Genomic DNA, 18398 nt, shown 5'->3' on the forward strand with positions numbered 1-18398 from the left:
AATGTATACAGCTCTGCTGTAAAGTTGTTACACTCTAGTGGGATTTGTGCAAATATGTCTCAAAAGATGGCAGAAGATTCAACTAGGTCCTGCGATTGAGCCAGCTGTGCAGAAAGGCACAAAATCAGAGAACTTCCAAAGTTCTATGAACTTTGGAAGCACAGGTAAAAAATTTTGGTGAAAGAAAAGCTGCATGTTGGCATGTATGATTGCCACAGTGGAAGTGAGTTTGGTGGTGTCTGAGCTATGCTGTGTACTGGTATTTCTAGGGCTGTATAGAAGAGCTTTTATCTGCACACCAAAGAGTTTTATGGAAACAACAAAGGTGATTCATTTGTCTTGACATTCAGACTAGGAAGTGATGTGTGAAACACTCCAGTTGCAATTCTGATGGCTTGATGGTGAATAGGGTCTAGTCATTGCAGCATAATTTCCCTGGAAGAAGCATAGATTTGGGACCTAGTCAAGTTTTGATCGTATAAAAAAAAGAAGCAAACATCTGTCAACCCCCAATGGGTGGAAGATAGGGTGCATAGATTTTCATTGCTTTACAGCACTTGTCTCATAAATTACATATGTAAGGGAGGAAACTGATTTCACTGTCAAATATCAGTTACAAGAACTTGGCTTCTGATGAAACTGGATTAGTGATTGTCCCAGTCAGAGTTTAGTCATTTACCAATATCATCACCTTCACTCCTGATGCTTCTGGCATAGTAAAAATGAAAGATAACCAACTACAAGGCTGATGCATAATCAAGTAACTCATAAAACCTGACTGATTCAAATAAGCAGCCTGCATCGATTCATCAACCACATTCCTTATACCACTGTTGTAATCACTGCTTTCATTGTCTGATATACCTAGTTCCACCATTCTTAGGATCCTCTTCACTAATATCAATTTTTGCACTAAGAAATAAGATTTAGTCACACTCTCATTAAGAACTCTTATCATAGAAGTGCCATAAAATACTTTCTCTTTATTCTCCTCTTGTGTAGCCATGTGTTCCTATTTCTTACCTCAGACTTCATTTTTTTTTTCTCAGCTCCAGCAATTGTCTGACATTTTGGAAATCATTTGATGTTATGCTTTTTTTACATGAGGTTTTCTCTGTTCACCTGACCTTCCACCACTACACATTCACAATATTGCCAAGACTAAAATTTTCCTAACTTTTATAAATATGCACTACTCTGCTCCACTATCATGAGTTATACTTTCTCTGCACAACTGGCACTCTCTCCCAAAACACTTCCTACCAAGTTAATCAAGATGATGTAGAGATCCTGCACGATGATTTAATTAGGCTAACAGAATGGCGAAAGATAATGGATACCAGTAATGTGGAAAAGTGTAAAGTTACATATTCCAGGAAAAGTGAAAAGATTACAAGATGTGTACCACATTGTTGGAACTATACTTCAGGAAACTGTGAAATTAGGAATTAGTATTATAATGTCTTCCACTTATGTCGTATTTAGTATTATCCCCCTTTATAAGGCCTTGATACAGCCGCATCCAGATTATTGTGCTCAGGCCTATTTTTCTGATTTCTTGGGAATGAAGAATGGTGAAGAGGATCCCAAGACGAGCAACCAAGATGATAAGTGTTCTGCAGAATGCTCCCTATGATGAAAGATTGAGGGTTTGTGGATGGCAAAAATTGGTTGATATGCAGAAAAGAGACAATTTTAACAACTTAAATAGAAGCATTTAAGTTACTAAAAGGATTTTACAGGATTATTGCAGAGGAAATATTTCTGTGCTTGGTGAGTGGAGAAAGAACAAGGAGTCATCCTTAGAAAATGAAAGTGTAGTTAGCAAGAGTGTGATGTGATGACTAGATTTTCTGAGCCTCTGTAGCTCAGTCAGTATAGACGAAGCTCTTTGGTCAGAACGACCTAGGTTCGATTCCCATGGGTTTTTCTCCCCCCCCCCCCCAGAACAGGCAAACCGGCCCCATTAACACACACGGATTACAAAAGGAATACCTAAGACCCAGTCATAGGCTTGATTCGTCAGCTATGCCGGTCCTGAGCCCGGATAAAATTGGGAGGGGGGGGGGGATAGAGATAGCGTCATACTTCCCTTTAAAAAGAGCCTTATGACCGTTGTATCATCATACACTAAATAAATAAATAACAGATTTTCTTGCAATAATGATCTCTTCCATATTAACTATGTCTCTCTCTCTCTCTCTCTGACTTCTTGATCTCTCACATTAGTAGAATGTTTCCAAGATCTCATGCATCCATCTTGTCATTCCTAGTTTTCCTGACTACCTATATCTGCTCACTCACTGATCTTAAAAAGTAGACAAATTGACCAGAAGAACACAAACAATTAATAGGTTGATTAATTGTCCTCATAGCCTTAGTTGCTTCATCTGTAAATACAAACAGCACATTCAGCAAACAATTTTCTCCAAGCACATAATACCAAATCCATTTAAATGCAATCTTTTCTGTAAACACAAATCCTTTCTATAAGCAAAAATATTTCACACCATTTCTCCTGCACAGCTGTGCACTGAGTCATGAGCAATCACCTTTCTTCATCTTGACTGACTTGTGTCATATACTAGCAAAAGGCACACACTCATGACTCTTTGGCACTTAAAACTATTATTTTTCAGGAAATAATAATGCACTGTGCAAGTTGTAACAGTATTTATGGCTAGACTAGATATTTGTGTTAGAATAACATAACTGAGCTGATCTGCAAATAAAATGTGTGCTAAAATTTTGCTGTTTGTTTTTTTTTAATTGAAAAAACACAAGTGAACTATGGATGGGCTAAAATTGAATAATCAATGAACCCTAGATTATCCAATTTTTAGTCCATCAATAGCAATAATGTGTTACAGGTTTCGCTCCAGAGACCGAACAGAGACATCCCCCCACCGCACCCCCAGGCTGCTTCATTCTCCATTAAACAGAATGATGGTGGCTTCATAACAAGCAGTTTTGATGTCTCCACTTTATTCACTAATGTGCACTCAAAGATACCTTAGACCTCCTCCAAGCCTTATTTCCTCCTGATATCTCGGTCCTGTTTCAGTTCACCATGAACTCAGGCTATTTCGTTTGGCAAGGAAAATACTACAAACAGATAGAGGGGACAACCATGGGTTCTCCACCCCTGGCCAACTTCTGCATGGAGACTTTTGAAGAAAATGCCTTAAACTCTGCTCCACATAAACCCACTATCTGGCTACACTACATAGATGATGTGTTTTCCATTTGGCCATGTGCTCCACATTTTCTTAACACATTTAAACAATCAACATCCCAGGATCCAGTTTACCTTAGAAAAGGAAAATAACAACAGCCTCCCATTTGCCAGCCTGATGGATCCCTAGCATTCTCTGTTTACAGGAAACCTAAGCATACAGGTAGATACATTCACCAGCAGTCACCCCCCCCCCCAACAATATGGGATTATAAAAATTCTATATAACAGGGCAAAATGAATAAGTTCTGATAGCAGTGCCCAAACTACTGAACTTGACCATATTCTCAACACTTTCTTAGTTTCTGCAGTATGGCAGTTGCAAACTGTCCTACTATAGCTAAACGGGAAAGACAGCCAATATCAGAATTTCTGAACAAGGACTAAATCAATTCTACCAATACTCAGGACTTGCTGACCATGCTTTGGATACCAACCATAGGATATGCTGGGAGAAAGTCGCTCTATTACACTGCAGCAAATGCACATATGAAAAGCTGTTCCTCGAATTTGTCTCAGCCCTGAAAACCTTTCCAAACCTCAACAAATTTGGGTGGATGATACTGCCCAAAATTTGGGAAGTATTAATATTCATATCTTCAGCCTGATGGATCCCTAGCATTCTCTGTTTACAGGAATTGGCCAAGACTACCCAATTTAGCCCACTGTGTTAGGACCCTAGGCCCAACTTTGGTTGTATTTTTATCAGGCTCATTTGCATGCACATATTGTTTTTGTGATCCCTGATGATGGCAATGCGTAATGTTGTTGAAATATAAGAAAGGATTAGTTTTTATAATTAATATGTTAGTATACATTGTTATTTCTTGAAAAATAATAGTTATGAGTAAGCCTATCTACTAGAATCTTTTGCACTTCTTTTTTTTTTGCCTCATTTAACAACTCTTTCATATCTTGTCTTATATCATACTTATTTCCCTTCAAGTCACTGGTTCCAACAAATACAGGCTAATCTTCAATTTTCATTTTCACTCTGCATATCAATTCAATCGCATTATGAATCATTACTCCTGGAAAACATTTTTGTAATTTGGCTACCTAGCATTATAAAAATTCTATATAACAGGGCAAAATGAATAAGTTCTGATAGCAGTGCCCAAACTACTGAACTTGACCATATTCTCAACACTTTCTTAGTTTCTGCAGTATGGCAGTTGCAAACTGTCCTACTATAGCTAAACGGGAAAGACAGCCAATATCAGAATTTCTGAACAAGGACTAAATTTCATTACTTTCACTAAGTAATGAAAGAACATTAGCATAGCCGGCCTGGTTGGCTGAGTGGTTAGCATATCCGCTCTCCAGACAAAAGGCTGCGGGTTCGAATCCCATTGTGGACATGGATATTTCTGATTGTCTGTGAAAGTGGTGGTGGTTGGCAGTAAATTGCATAGGTATGTGTGATGCAGTTCGCTGTAGTTGGTGGACATTCCTCCCTTGATGAATCTTTGGACTCCCTGTTTGAAAACGTATTTGATAGAAAACCACCTGAGATCTTAATGCATGAATTGGGATAACCGAGGATGGATAATAAGTAGCCTCTCTCTCTCTCTCTGTGTCTGTGTGTGAATATTTAGGTGGTAGATGATTTTCAGAGAATGGCATGAAGCCACCATATTTCTGCTTAATGGAGAATGAAGCAGCCTGAAAAAAAAAAAAAAAAGAGTGTCATGTTTGGTCTCTGGAGCAAAACATAACATAACTATAGATGGGCTAAAACTTGAATAATCTAGGGTTCATCGATTATTCAAATTCTAGCCCACCTAGAGTTCTCTTGAGTGTTTTCAATAAAAAAAAAAAACTCAAAAGCAAAATATTAACATACGCTTTATTTGCAAGCCAGTTCAGTTATATTATAAAATTATTCTAACACAAATACTTAGTCTAGTCATAAATACTGTTACAACTAGAACAGAACATACAACCACATGTATGTGCAGGTAGCACACACACATACAACATCCAATAGAAATACTGCCAATGCTCGTTCCAAATCCACCTTCAGGATGGCAATGCTGGGATGTTGTTTCTTGCAGGATATTCTCTCAAGCCCCAACCACAATTTGAAGTCCAATGGATTGAGATCGGGACTTCCAGATAGTGATATGTGGTTGGGTACATTTGCCTCCAACAACTACTGTGTGGTCCTCGTCTCGTGTAGGGGCTGAGTCCTATTAGAAGGTCTACTGCATACTGTGAAATAAGATGTTGTTCAGGGAATGTACCACAGGTTCCAGCACAGTATCTTGCTACACTTTGGAAGATGTTTTGACTGCTTTCTTGCAGAACTGCAACTTGGATATCCTCCCCTTTCCTCGATACATCATTTCCCACCAAACTCACTGATGCTGCAGTGATGACCTCTCTGAATAATTGGGTGCTATGCACATGCTGTGCAATCATTGAGGGTGTATATACCTAATCATTTTAGCAGTTAAATGACTCTTCAATGAAAATCTTCTTATCTGTGAAGGGGATAATCTCTGTGTCTAGTGTTTGTGTACTACCAGAAAATGTCTTTGATTTTATCACCCTCTGCTGCATAAGCTGTGGTGTTAGGAAGCGTCCAGTAGAATGATAATAGACGCTCATCTCAGGTCATCAGTTAGTACATTTGACACTGTTCTCTGCGAAACATTCATATCTCGCAACATCATTTTTGTGTTCTCACGGGATTACAGAGGAGTGCCTTCACACACCTCATTAGTTGTTGAAATCCAAAGCATCGTGGTCGACCTGTTCTTTGGCAATTATCTGTATCATCATCAAATTCCTGACATGCCCCCTCAAGGGGTGTACAGGATATTATGATAGTACTACATGAATAAATTACTTCATCATCAGTAACTTCCTATCTAAAATTTTCCTCCAAATCAGTCTGTTACCTGTCAAGACTCCAACATCATCAGATCTTATATTTCTATCTTCTAAGGCATTTTTTTACTGTATCCACAATATATCTTGGTCTTCCTCTGGGTCTTTTTCTTGCCAACCTGGCAGAGAACACTTGTTTTGCTAATCTTTCCTCTCCCATTCTGTTTAAGTGACCACACTACCCGAGATTAGCTCTACTAACACTTATTGGATGCTAACAATGTCCAGTTCTTTCCTAATATCCTGGTTTTTAAAATGATATTGCCATTGATGCCATCTGTTCATGCCCGTAATCTTTCTCAGGACTCTTATATCTGCAGTCTCTAGTCTTTGGTCAAGCATTTTATTTCTAACCCAGCTATCAGATCCATAAGTTAATATTGGCTTGAAAACTGTGCTGTATACAGCTAATTTAGTGTTGTGACTAATTTCTTAAATGACAGGCAGTCTCAAGAAGAGTGATATGGACAAATATCAGAATAGGGAATTGGACAACGAGACTTATTTGTGCCTATGGTCCCACAGAAGGTTCTACTAAGGAAGAGGTCGAGGAATTTTTTCATGCATTAGAAAAAGCAACTTACACAATGAAAAAAGAAAAGTTGGTCCTTGTTGAGGATCTAAATAGCAGAGTAGGAAATGATTGTCAGACATACAAAAATATTTTGGGAAAATTTGGAGAAAAGAGCAAAGCTAATAATAATGGCAAATACCTGTTGGACTTCTGGTCTCAGGACATGGACTGGTTATTACTAACATCATGTTCCAACATAAAAACGTGCACAAATTCACATGGAGAGAAGAGGCAAGGAATAAGAAAAGTCTCATTGACTATGTTATTGTTGATAGTGATGTTTTCTCCTTGGTGCAGGACACCAGAGTGTACAGAGGATTTGAAATTGGAAGTGATCACTATTTAGTCTTGAGCAGGATAAAATTGAATTTCATATTGAAAAGAATGACATGTAAGAAACTTTTAAAGCGAATAAAAGTTGAGCAGCTCTCAGATGTGAACTGTAGACTAAAATACACAAAGATTATTGAAGAAAAAATGAAAGAGATTGAGAACAAGAACCAAACCTTGGAGATTCAGTGGAAAACCTTGAAGAAAACACTGATTGATTCAGCCAGAGAGGCATGTGGTGAGGTTGTTTGCAAGGATAGAAAAATAAAAACTTCCTGGTGGACAAAGGAAGTTAAAGAGGCAGTGAAGGAGAGGAAGAAAGCATATCAAAAGTTCCTGGCAAATAAGTCAGCTTTTGTTCTTAGAGAATACAGAGACAAATTAAAGAAAGTGAAACACTGGCTAAAACTAGCTAAACAAAAGCAATGGGAGGACTTTGGCAAGAACATAGAAAATAAATATCAAGAAGGTGGTAAGATATAAGATATATGTGTAAAACTAGCTAAATAGAGGTTGTCAGGATCAGATCTTCACTTTACGACAAATAGTGGAGAAATCATGGGAATATAACAAGGATCTATAAGTTTTGACAATCTGGTTCCAAGAGAGAAGCTATTAATATGCTACAGTTATATGGTGTCAATGGGGCATTATATCAAGCAATACTTAGTCTTCATTTGAGTTGTAAATCAGCAGTTAGAATTGAAGGAAGTACAGGAAGATGGTTTAATGTTAAATCTGGTGTGAGACAAGAATGTACATTATCCCCTCTGCTCTGTTATTCATTATCTATATGGATCACATTATGAAAGAAAGTGGTATTAAACATGATATCAGAATTGGAGATGTTAATGTCAGCTCTTCGCTTTATGCGGACGATGTTATACTTCTAAATAAATCCGCTACAAGTTTGCAAGATTCCTGAATAAATTGAATAACTGTTGTAATAGATATGGCATGAAGGTCGGCATTAAAATGACAAAGACAATGAAAATAGGCAGAATCATTAAATGTCAACTGTGTTGTGAATGGAGAACTTGTGGAACAAGTAAAACATTTCAGATACTTAGGCACGATTTTTAGTGAAGATGGTAAATTAAATATGGAAACAGACAACAGAATCAACAAAGCTGGTATGGTAGGAAGTCAATTTATAAATTCATATGGAATAAGAGAGAAATTAGTCGGAACACTAAATTAGCTGTATACAAGACACTGTTCAAACCAATTTTAACTTATGGATCTGAGAGTGGGTCAAAAGTAAATCATTTGACCAAAGACTGGAGACCGCAGATATGAGAGTCCTGAGAAAGATTAGATGCGTGAACAGATGACATAAATGGCAATATCATATTAAAAATGAGAATATTAGGAAAGAACTTGACATTGTCAGCATCCAGGAATGCATTAGCAGAGCTAATCTCAGGTGGTATGGTCACTTAAACAGAATGGGCGAGGAAAGATTAGCGAAACAAGTGTTCTCTGCCAGGTTGGCAGGAAAAACGACCCAGAGGAAGACCAAGATATACGTGGATTGATACGGTACAAAGTGCCTTAGACGATAGAAATATAAGATCTGATAATGTTGGAGTCATGACAAGTAACATACTGATTTGGAGGAAAACTGTAGATAGGACGTTAGTAATGATGTAAATTTTTCATGTAGTACTCTCATATCCTGTACACCCCTTGAGGATACATGTCAGGAATTTGATGATGACTAATTTCTCTCTTTTTCCATATAAATTTATTTAGTTGACTTCCTACCATACCAGCTTTGTTGATTCTGTTGTCTATTTCCATATTCAATTTACCATTTTCACTAAAAATTGTGCCTAAGTATCTGAAATGTTTTACTTGTTTGATAGGTTCTCCATTCAGAAAGCAGTTGATATTTTCAGTGCTTCTGGCTATTTTCATTGTCTTTATCTTGTTATTGCCGACTTCATACCATAACTATTATAACAGTTATTCAATTTAGTCAGGTAATCTTGCATTGTACTGGATTTACTTAGAAGTATAACATCATCTGCATAAAGTAAAGAGCTGAAATTAACATTTCCAAGTTTGATATCAGGTTGAGCACTTTTTTTGATAATCTGATCCATATAGATAATGAATAACAGAGAAGATAATGTACATCCTCGTCTGACACTAGATTTAACATTAAACCATCTTCCTGTACTTCCTTCAATTTTAATTGCTGACTCACAACTTAAATAAAGACTAAGTATTGCCCTATTGACACCATACAACTGTCATCATATTTGGAATAGTTTTTCTCTTGACACCATGTCATATGCCTTTTCCAGATCTACAAAACCTAAATAGAGATCTTTGTTATATTCCCATGATTTCTCAACTATTTATCATAAATTGAAAATCTGATCCTGGCAGCCTCTATTTGGCCTGAATCCAGTTTGTTCTTCACCAAGCTTAGCTCCCACAATTCTTCCCAACCATTTCTCAAGTATACATGCATAAATCTTATCAGGAACACTCAGTAGAGAAATACCTCTGTAATTCTCACATTCAGTTTTATTTCCCTTTTTTGTATATGGGTACTATGAGAGCTCTACTCCAATCATCTGGAATTCGTCCCTCTGTCAGGCCTTCTGAACTGTGCAGTGCAGCCACTGCAAGACTTTTATCCCTCCATACTTGAGCATTTCTGGTTGAATATCTACACCAGCTTCCTTTCCACACTTCAGGTTTATGATGGCTTTTTCTGTAAAAGGAATTTGAGATGATAAAGGTGACATGAAAACTGGAGAAAAAGAATTCCTTGATTTATGGAGTATGGAGGGAGGGCACCTGATTTCTACCTGATTGCATGCCTATTGAGTGTTTTTTTACCACTGTGCTGTCACTGCATGTTTCATTTAGCAATTTTTCAAAGCAATTACTCCATACATCAAGGAATTCTTTTTCTCCAGTTTTCATGTCACCTTTATCATCTCAAATTCCTTTTACAATACTCTTTCATCCATTTCTGAGCTTTTTACACCCTCCAGAATATTTTGCCGCCTTCCTGATATTTATTTTCCATGATCTTGCCAAAGTCTTTCTATGATGGCCTGGTTGGCCTAGTGGTTAGTGTATCTGCTCTCCAGCCAAAATGCTGCAGGTTCGAATCCTGCCGTGGGCATTGATGTTTGTGATCGTCTGTGAAAATACTACTGGTGGTGATTGGCAGTAGATGGTGTTGATATAGATGATGAATGTAGTTGTAGTTGGTGGACTGAGTGGTGGAGATGGAGAGTTGTGAAGTAGGTGCCCTCCCTCGATGAGTCTTTGGACTCCCTGGAAGTGTTATATAATAATAATAATAATAATAATAATAATGACTGTTGTTCAGCAAGTTTTTACACAGTGTTTAGCTTTCTTACATTTGTCTCTGTATTCTCTAAGAGCACAAGCTGACTTATTCACCAAGGACTTTTGATATGCTTTCTTCTTTTCCTTCACTGCTCTTTAACTTCCAGTGTCCATCATGGGGTTCTGATTTTTCTATCATTGCAGACAACCACACTACATGCCTCTCTGGTTTAATCAATCAATGTTTTCTTCAGGATTTGCCACTGAATCCCCAAGGTTGTACTCAAACTCTTTCATTTTTTCTTGAATAATGTTTTGTATACAATTTTCAATATGAAATTCAATTTTATCCTGCTCAAGACTAAATGGTTATCACTTCCAATTTCAAATCCTCTGTACACTCTAGTGTCCTGCACCAATGAGAAAACATCACTATCAACAATAACATAGTCAATAAGACTTTTCTTATTCCTTGCCTCTTCACTCCATTTGAATTTGTGCACATTTTTATGTTGGAACATGGTGTTAGTAATAACCAGTCCATGTCCTGAGAGCAGAAGTCCAACAGGTATTTGCCGTTATTATTAGCTTTGCTCTTTTCTCCAAATTTTCCCAAAATATTTTTGTATGTCTGACAATTATTTCCTACTCTGCTATTTAGATCCGCAACAAGGACCAACTTTTCCTTTTTCATTGTGTCAGTTGCTTTCTCTAAAGCCTCAAAATATTCCTCTACTTCTACCTTAGTGGAACCTTCTGTGGGACCATAGGCACAAATAAGTCTCATTGTCTAATTCCCTGTTCTAATATCTGCCCACATCACTACTTGATACTGATGTTGAATACTATAGCTATTCCTTCTTTTCCTTGATTGCCATTGCCTGAATATAACATTTTGTATTTGCTGCTCAGAAAGACCTCACCAGTTTTTGTCTTTTCTGTTTCAGTCACTCGTATTATGTCGATGTGGTACTTATCTAGGTCCTCAGCTAGCTCCATTTCTTTGCCATTTAGGCTTCTTATGTTGATTGTATCGATCTTGAACTCTGATATTGAGTTGGGGGTTTGTTTCAGGATTTGTTCCAGTAACTGACTTTTTGCTGTTTGCCCTGGAAAAAACAATGGGGACCTTGTTTAACCGGGCAACACCTCAGCCGGCAGGAAAGTCTGTCATGTTCTACCATTATTTCATATTGTGGTTTAAGCTAATAAGAATACAATTTGGTCAGCTAAACCCTAAATTGCAAGTAACAAGTTTCAAATTATAAGCCTGTGTAATTCCACAGATACTCTTCTTCCAAACTTTTTTTGTTGTCTAAACACAATTTTAAATAGCTATTTCTACTATTTATTTGATATCATTTTCTCTTAAATAATAAATAAAAGTTCCACCAAACTAATAATCCTAACTATCTTTGAATCTGCACATGTCTTCTAACAGCTCTCTGATAAGAGAATTTCCACTTCTCTGAATTGTGCAAAACTATTCATATTATGATTCTGAGGAAGTGGGGGGGGGGGTAGAAAAAATTCTCATTACTTCACTATTTCCACTCTGGAAGTAACATGCAAACTCCGAAAAGAATAATATCCATTGACTTATATATTTCTACATGTATAGCAACTGTCTATTAAGAATTCAATTTATTTTCTGGTTTGCTTATCAAGAGGTCTATATAGGGTAATAGGAAGTTAAAGATGCACTGGTAATTTAACAGACACCTATTCTGATGATTTAATATATATGTTATTTAAAAGGAAATATAGATTTATACAGATATTATTATATTCTTACCTGAGAAGCATATTCAACATAACAGTATCCTTTTGAACGTCCTCTGTAATCTCGAACAAGTCTCAAATCAGTTATTTCACCTATCTGTAACAATTATATACTATTAAAACTAGTATTATATATATCGATCACTAAGAAATTCTTCCTCACACAAAAGTCTGGAGGAAGGGGCTACCTCTCAGCTCAATTATAATACTATAATTATATTATAATATTGTACTATATATTGTATTATAATCTTACTTAGACAATCCCTAACTTATGTAAATATGACTTACACAAATGCAGAATTATCCTGAAAGGGCTATGAAAAAAAAATCACATTATAGAAATTTTATTTATCCATGAAAGCTACAAGCATACCATTTAACAGTCATCTGCAAGGCCGACAGTGTATGCTAGGTTATCTGCCCTATGCAGTGCATCAATGCATCTTCCTTACTACTGAACATGGATGGACTTGCAATGTACTTGTATTCATACACTCGAATAATTTTTAATGTTTGTGTGTGCTGGGGTAGAGTACAATTATGACTGGCAAAAGGAACAGAAGCAAATCTATGTATAACTTTGCCTATTATTGAGAGCTTTATGAAGAGAAGAAAGAAGCCATTATTCAGTTCTCTCTCAATAATTTTATATAAAAGGGTGAACAGGCAACATAAAATTTTTTTCTCTTTCCTCACACTATTTATACTGTGTTATATTACTCTGCATAATTACATACTGAAATCTAATTGGTATGTGCATCTTGTGAATGAAACTAACAGAAATAAACTTTAAAACATGTTACGGCACTACAACATACATATACTGGAAACACATAAACGATATGGTGTGATTAATGGGGGAATAGTTAAATCCGACTTATATAAAATTCAAGTTAAGTAAAGTTTGTGGAATAAGTTATGTAAAGTTTGGGAATTGTCTGTATTAGAATTCAATTACAATTAGTAGTGAATTAAGAAGAAGGAATATGAGGACAAATAATTCAATGCGGGACATGCAGAAGGAATGGTTGCAAATTTTTAGATAGATGGAGTGAATTTGAAGGAAGAATTTATACAAGAGAGAGTCAGCACTTGAATGCATTTGGTATTAGGAATCTGGAGAAATTATTTATTGGTAGGAGATCTAATGCAAAGAATCAAGGAAACTAGATCATGACAGGAGAAATGACGAGAATCTATGCATATGAACGACAAAAGAGATGCAACTATATTAATTAAATGAATGTGCTTAATCGTGGAGATGATTATGATGAAAGGATTGTGTTCTCATCTGGTTTGGACTTACTTAGTATGCAAGGATGTCTGCATAAGTGAGGCATTATATATGAACAGAGATCTGCAAATGTCCAACTTAGTCATGCAGACTGCAAAAGTATATAAAAAAAAACCTGCAGGCAACTTATGTCTGTATACAAATGTCAGGAGTATCAAGAACAAAATGGTGGCATTAGTGAGATGTTGCTCTCAGAGGCAGATATACTAACTGTTATCAAGGGTAGTACAGTATTTTTACATCATATATATATATATATTTATATATGACAGAATGATCATTAACTCGGTTAACATACTTGTTTTATGAAAAAATTGAATGACTAGAACCGAGTGACTAAAAATGACTAATATATAGTAACAATTTTCCATGTAACAGTGAGTGTGAAGCTATCTAGTGTGAAGTAGGATCTAACGAAATCAAATACATGGTAGATGTTGTTACAAACCTACTGGCTAAATTGCTGGCAATGATGAAATGCACTGCCAAATCATTCTAAAGGACACTAAATGAGTAATCATCATGTGTGACTTTAATTATCTGAAAACTGATTTTTGGACTATGTAAAAAAAAATCAATAAAAATACAATAAATAATAAAATTTATTAAAAAAAAATCCTTACCTTACTCATGATACTATGTACCATACACTAATAACTTTGAGTGGGAGCTACATTAAAAATATATATATATTCCAAATTATGTTTAAAACCGGTGAAGAATGCAACTTGAGGAGTCTGCAAAGAAAAGGTTAATTTCGGATATATATATATATATCATCATCATCATCAAATTCCTGCCATGGACCCTCAATGGGTGTACAGGATATGATAGTACTACATGAAAAATTTACATCATTACTAACTTCCTATCTACAATTTTCCTCCAAATCAGTCTGTTACTTGTCAAGACTCCAACATTACCAGATCTTATATTTCTATCGTCTAAGGCACTTTGTACCGTATCAATCCACCTATATCTTGGTCTTCCTCTGGGTCGTGTTCCTGCCAACTTGGCAGAGAACACTTTTTTTAGGCTATTCTTTCCTCGCCCATTCTGTTTAAGCGACCATACCCCCCTGAGATTAGCTCTGCTAACGTATTCCTGGATGCTGACAATGTTAAGTTCTTTCCTAATATTCTCGTTTTTAATATGATATTACCATTGATATCATCTGTTCACACCTCTAATCTTTCTCAGGACTCTCATATCTGCGGTCTCTAGCATTTGGTCAAGTGTTTTACTTCTGACCCAGCTCTCAGATCCATAAGTTAAAACTAGTTTGAACACTGTCTTGTATACAGCTAATTTAGTGTTCCGACTAATTTCGCTCTTATTCCATATGAATTTATTCAATTGACTTCCTACCATACCAGCTTTGTTGATTCTGTTTTCTATTTCCATATTTAATTTACCATTTTCACTAAAAATCGTGCCTAAGTAGCTGAAATGTTTTACTTGTTCCACAGGTTCCCCGTTTCACAACACAGTTGACATTTTCAACAATTCTACCTATTTTCATTGTCTTTGTCTTTTTAATGCTGACCTTCATACCATATCTATTACAATAGTTATTCAATTTAGTCAGAGAATCTTGCAGACTTGTAGTGGATTTATTTAGAAGTATAACACCGTCTGCATAAAGCAAAGAGCTGACATTAACATCTCCAATTTTGTTTTCATGTTTAATACCACTTTCCTTCATAATGTGATCCATATAGATAATGAATAACAGAGGGGATAATGCAGCCTTGTCTCACACGGATTTAACATTAAACCATCTTCCTGTACTTCGTTCAATTCTAACTGCTGACTTCAACTGAAATAAAGACTAAGTATTGTTTGATACAATGCCCCATTGACACCATATAACTGTAGCGTATTGAATAGCTTCTCTCTTGGCACCTTGTCATATGCCTTTTCCAAATCAACAAAACTTAAATACAGATGTTTGTTATATTCCCATGAGTTCTCCACTATTTGTCGTAAAGTAAAGATCTGATCCTGACAGCCTCTATTTGACCTGAATCCAGCTTGTTCTTCAGAAAGCTATTCTTCCACAATTCTTCTCAACCGTTTCAAGTATACTTGAATATATCTTACCAGGAACACTCAGTAGGGATATACCACTGTAATTCTCATATTCAGTTTTATTTCCCTTTTTATATATGGGTACTATTAGAGCTCTACTCCAATCATCAGGAATTCGTCCCTCTGTCCAGGCGTTCTGAACTATGCAGTGCAGCCACTGTAAGACTCTTATACCACCATACTTCAGCATTTCTGGTCGAATATCATCTACTCCTGCTGCATTTCCACATTTCAAGCCTTTGATGGCTTTTTCTACTTCGAGTATGGATATGTATTCCTGACTGTATGCCTGGTCAGTGTTTTTTACCACTGTGCTGTCATCACTGCTTGTTTCATTTAACAGTTTTTCAAAGTAATTACTGCATACTTCAAGGATATCTTTTTCTCCAGTTTTCATGCCACCTTTATCATCTCTAACTCCTTTTACAGCACTCTTTCCTCCATTCCTAAGCTTCTTCAACAACCTCCAGAATATTTTGCCACCTTCTTGATATTTATTTTCTATATTCTTTCCAAAGTCCTCCCATGACTTTTGTTTAGCTAGTTTCACACACTGTTTAGCTTTCTTATATTTGTCTCTGTATTCTCTAAGAGAACAAGCTGACTTATTTGACAGGAACTTTTGATATGTTTTCTTCTTTTCCTTCACTGTCTCTTTAACTTCCTGTGCCCACCATGGAGTTCTAATTTTTCTATCCTTGCAGACAACTTCACCACATGCCTCTCTAGCTGAATCAATCAGGGTTTGCTTCAAGGCTTGCCACTGAATCTCCAAAATTTGGTTCCTGTTCTCAAACTCTTTCATTTTTCCTTCAATAATCTTTGTGTATTTTAGTCTACAGTTCACATCTGAGAGCTGCTCAACTTTAATTCACTTTAAAACTTTCTTACATGTTATTCTTTTCAATATGAAATTCAATTTTATCCTGCTCAAGACTAAATAGTGATCACTTCCAATTTCAACTCCTTTCTACCCTCTGGTGTCCTCCACCAGGGAGAAAACATCACTATCAACAATAACATAGTCAATGAGACTTTTCTTATTCCTTGCTTCTTCTCTCCATGTGAATTTGTGCACATTTTTATGTTGGAACATGGCGTTAGTAATAACCAGTCCATGTCATGAGCAGAAATCCAACAGGTATTTGCCATTATTATTAGCTTTGCTCTTTTCTCCAAATTTTCCCAAAACATTTTTGTATGTCTGACAATCACTTCCTACTCTGCCATTTAGATCCCCAACAAGGACCAACTTTTCCTTTTCATTTGTGTCAGTAGCTTTCTCTAGAGCCACAAAAAATTCCTCCATTTCTACCTTAGTAGAACCTTCTGTGGGAGGACCATAGGCACAAATAAGTCTCTCTGTCCAATTCCCCATTCTGATATTTGCCCAAATCACTCCACTTGACACTGCCTGCCATTCAAGAAGATGAGCCTCGTATTTTGTGTTGAATATTATGGCTACTCCTTTTCCTTGATTGTCATTGCCTGAATATAACATTTTGTATTTATTGTTCAGAAAGATCTCACCAGTTTTTGTCTTTTTTGTTTCAGTCACCCCTATTATGTCAATATGTTACTTATCTAATTCCTCCGCTAACTCCATTTCTTTGCCATTCAGGCTTCTTATGTTGATAATACCGATCTTTAAGTGCAAAACAGCAGACCATGCACCAAGGAAGAAGATATATATATATTGGCCCTCCATTTCATTTTGTTTGCAGCATCAGAAAATTGGACACCCATGGCCTGCATGTCTTCTTTTGGGCTGTCCATCCATCGCTTTTTCAAGCACCATTTAGGTTGTCGGCCATCTGAGCTATGCGTAAGGGCACATCTTGCAACAGATTCCTTGTCAGCCCTGGCAACATGTCCATAATATCATGGGTGTGCTCTCATCTTCTCTGGGATTGGAGCAACTACAAGAGTTTTCCAGATGTCATCATTTGTAATATGGTCTAGTCATGTGTATTGCAGTGTCCATTGGAGCATCTGCATCTCCATAACGTGTAGTGCCTGTTGATGCTATTTTGTTACAAGCCAGCACTCTACTCCATAAAGTGCAACTGGTCGAATGACCATGTGATAGATCCTGGATTTGAGACGCTGGGGTATTTTCTTGTCATACAGGACTCCAGTGACCTCGCGCCATTTCAGCCTTGCTGTAGCAATGCACATTCTGGCTTCTGGGAGGATACTACTATCAGATGTCACATGGGATCTGAGGTACTGAAAGTTAGAGGTTTTAGTAAGTTAAGTACCACTGTAATAGGTGATGAGGTGGGATGGGCATTTCCTGAAAATTGTGTTTGCTAGTGCCTGATCACATGCTTCAGCAAATTCCAAGATGCCTCCATCATTGCATGTACCATATCCGCAACCACCATGTATATGGTCAAAACCATCTTGGGAAGGGTAGTGGTTCATCAGATTTGGCATTGATGAATGTTTTCAAGTCTGTCCAAAATTTGTCATGCTCCTCAGCCGGGCATCCGGCCGAGGTGCGTAGCAGGAGATAATGCACACAGATGTGGTTTGTGTAGCAATCTGGATGCTCATCAGATGGTCAGAGATACGGTCAACTTCAGTAATGCAGTCTTGCAGACTGCTATGGTTACTCCACTTCAGCAGTTGTTGTTTTCCATTGTATAGAATCTTATTTCACCAACGTCATGGGCCTTTGTCTCTTTCCATTTTGTTTCTTAGATGAAAGTGATGTCAACGTGTTTGTGCTTGAGTATAAGACAATTTGCAGCTTCATCTAGTCGGTTTTCCCATGTTAACTGTTGCAAATCAAGAGATATATCCTAGCTTCTTTGGCCAGTGCCAGTCTTGAGCAGGTAGCCCTTGTCCACTTGTCGCCCCTATCAGGGAGA

General features: G+C 36.9%; 1 protein-coding gene across 1 annotated transcript in view; it reads right to left on the bottom strand.

Annotated features, from left to right (window-relative positions):
- Positions 1 to 18398, bottom strand: part of LOC150095621 (spliceosome associated factor 3, U4/U6 recycling protein-like) — a 256994-nt gene that overhangs the window by 45699 nt on the left and 192897 nt on the right. The window contains exon 18 of the mRNA XM_090409926.1: positions 12148 to 12231. Coding sequence (XP_090266052.1) covers positions 12148 to 12231 — 84 coding nt within the window. The remainder of the gene's footprint in view (positions 1 to 12147; positions 12232 to 18398) is intronic.

The sequence above is a fragment of the Typopeltis vanoorti genome, chromosome 20, assembly GCF_054136105.1.
Source record: "Typopeltis vanoorti isolate ZY-2024b chromosome 20, IOZ_Tvanoo_1.0, whole genome shotgun sequence".
NCBI lineage: Eukaryota > Metazoa > Arthropoda > Arachnida > Uropygi > Thelyphonidae > Typopeltis > Typopeltis vanoorti.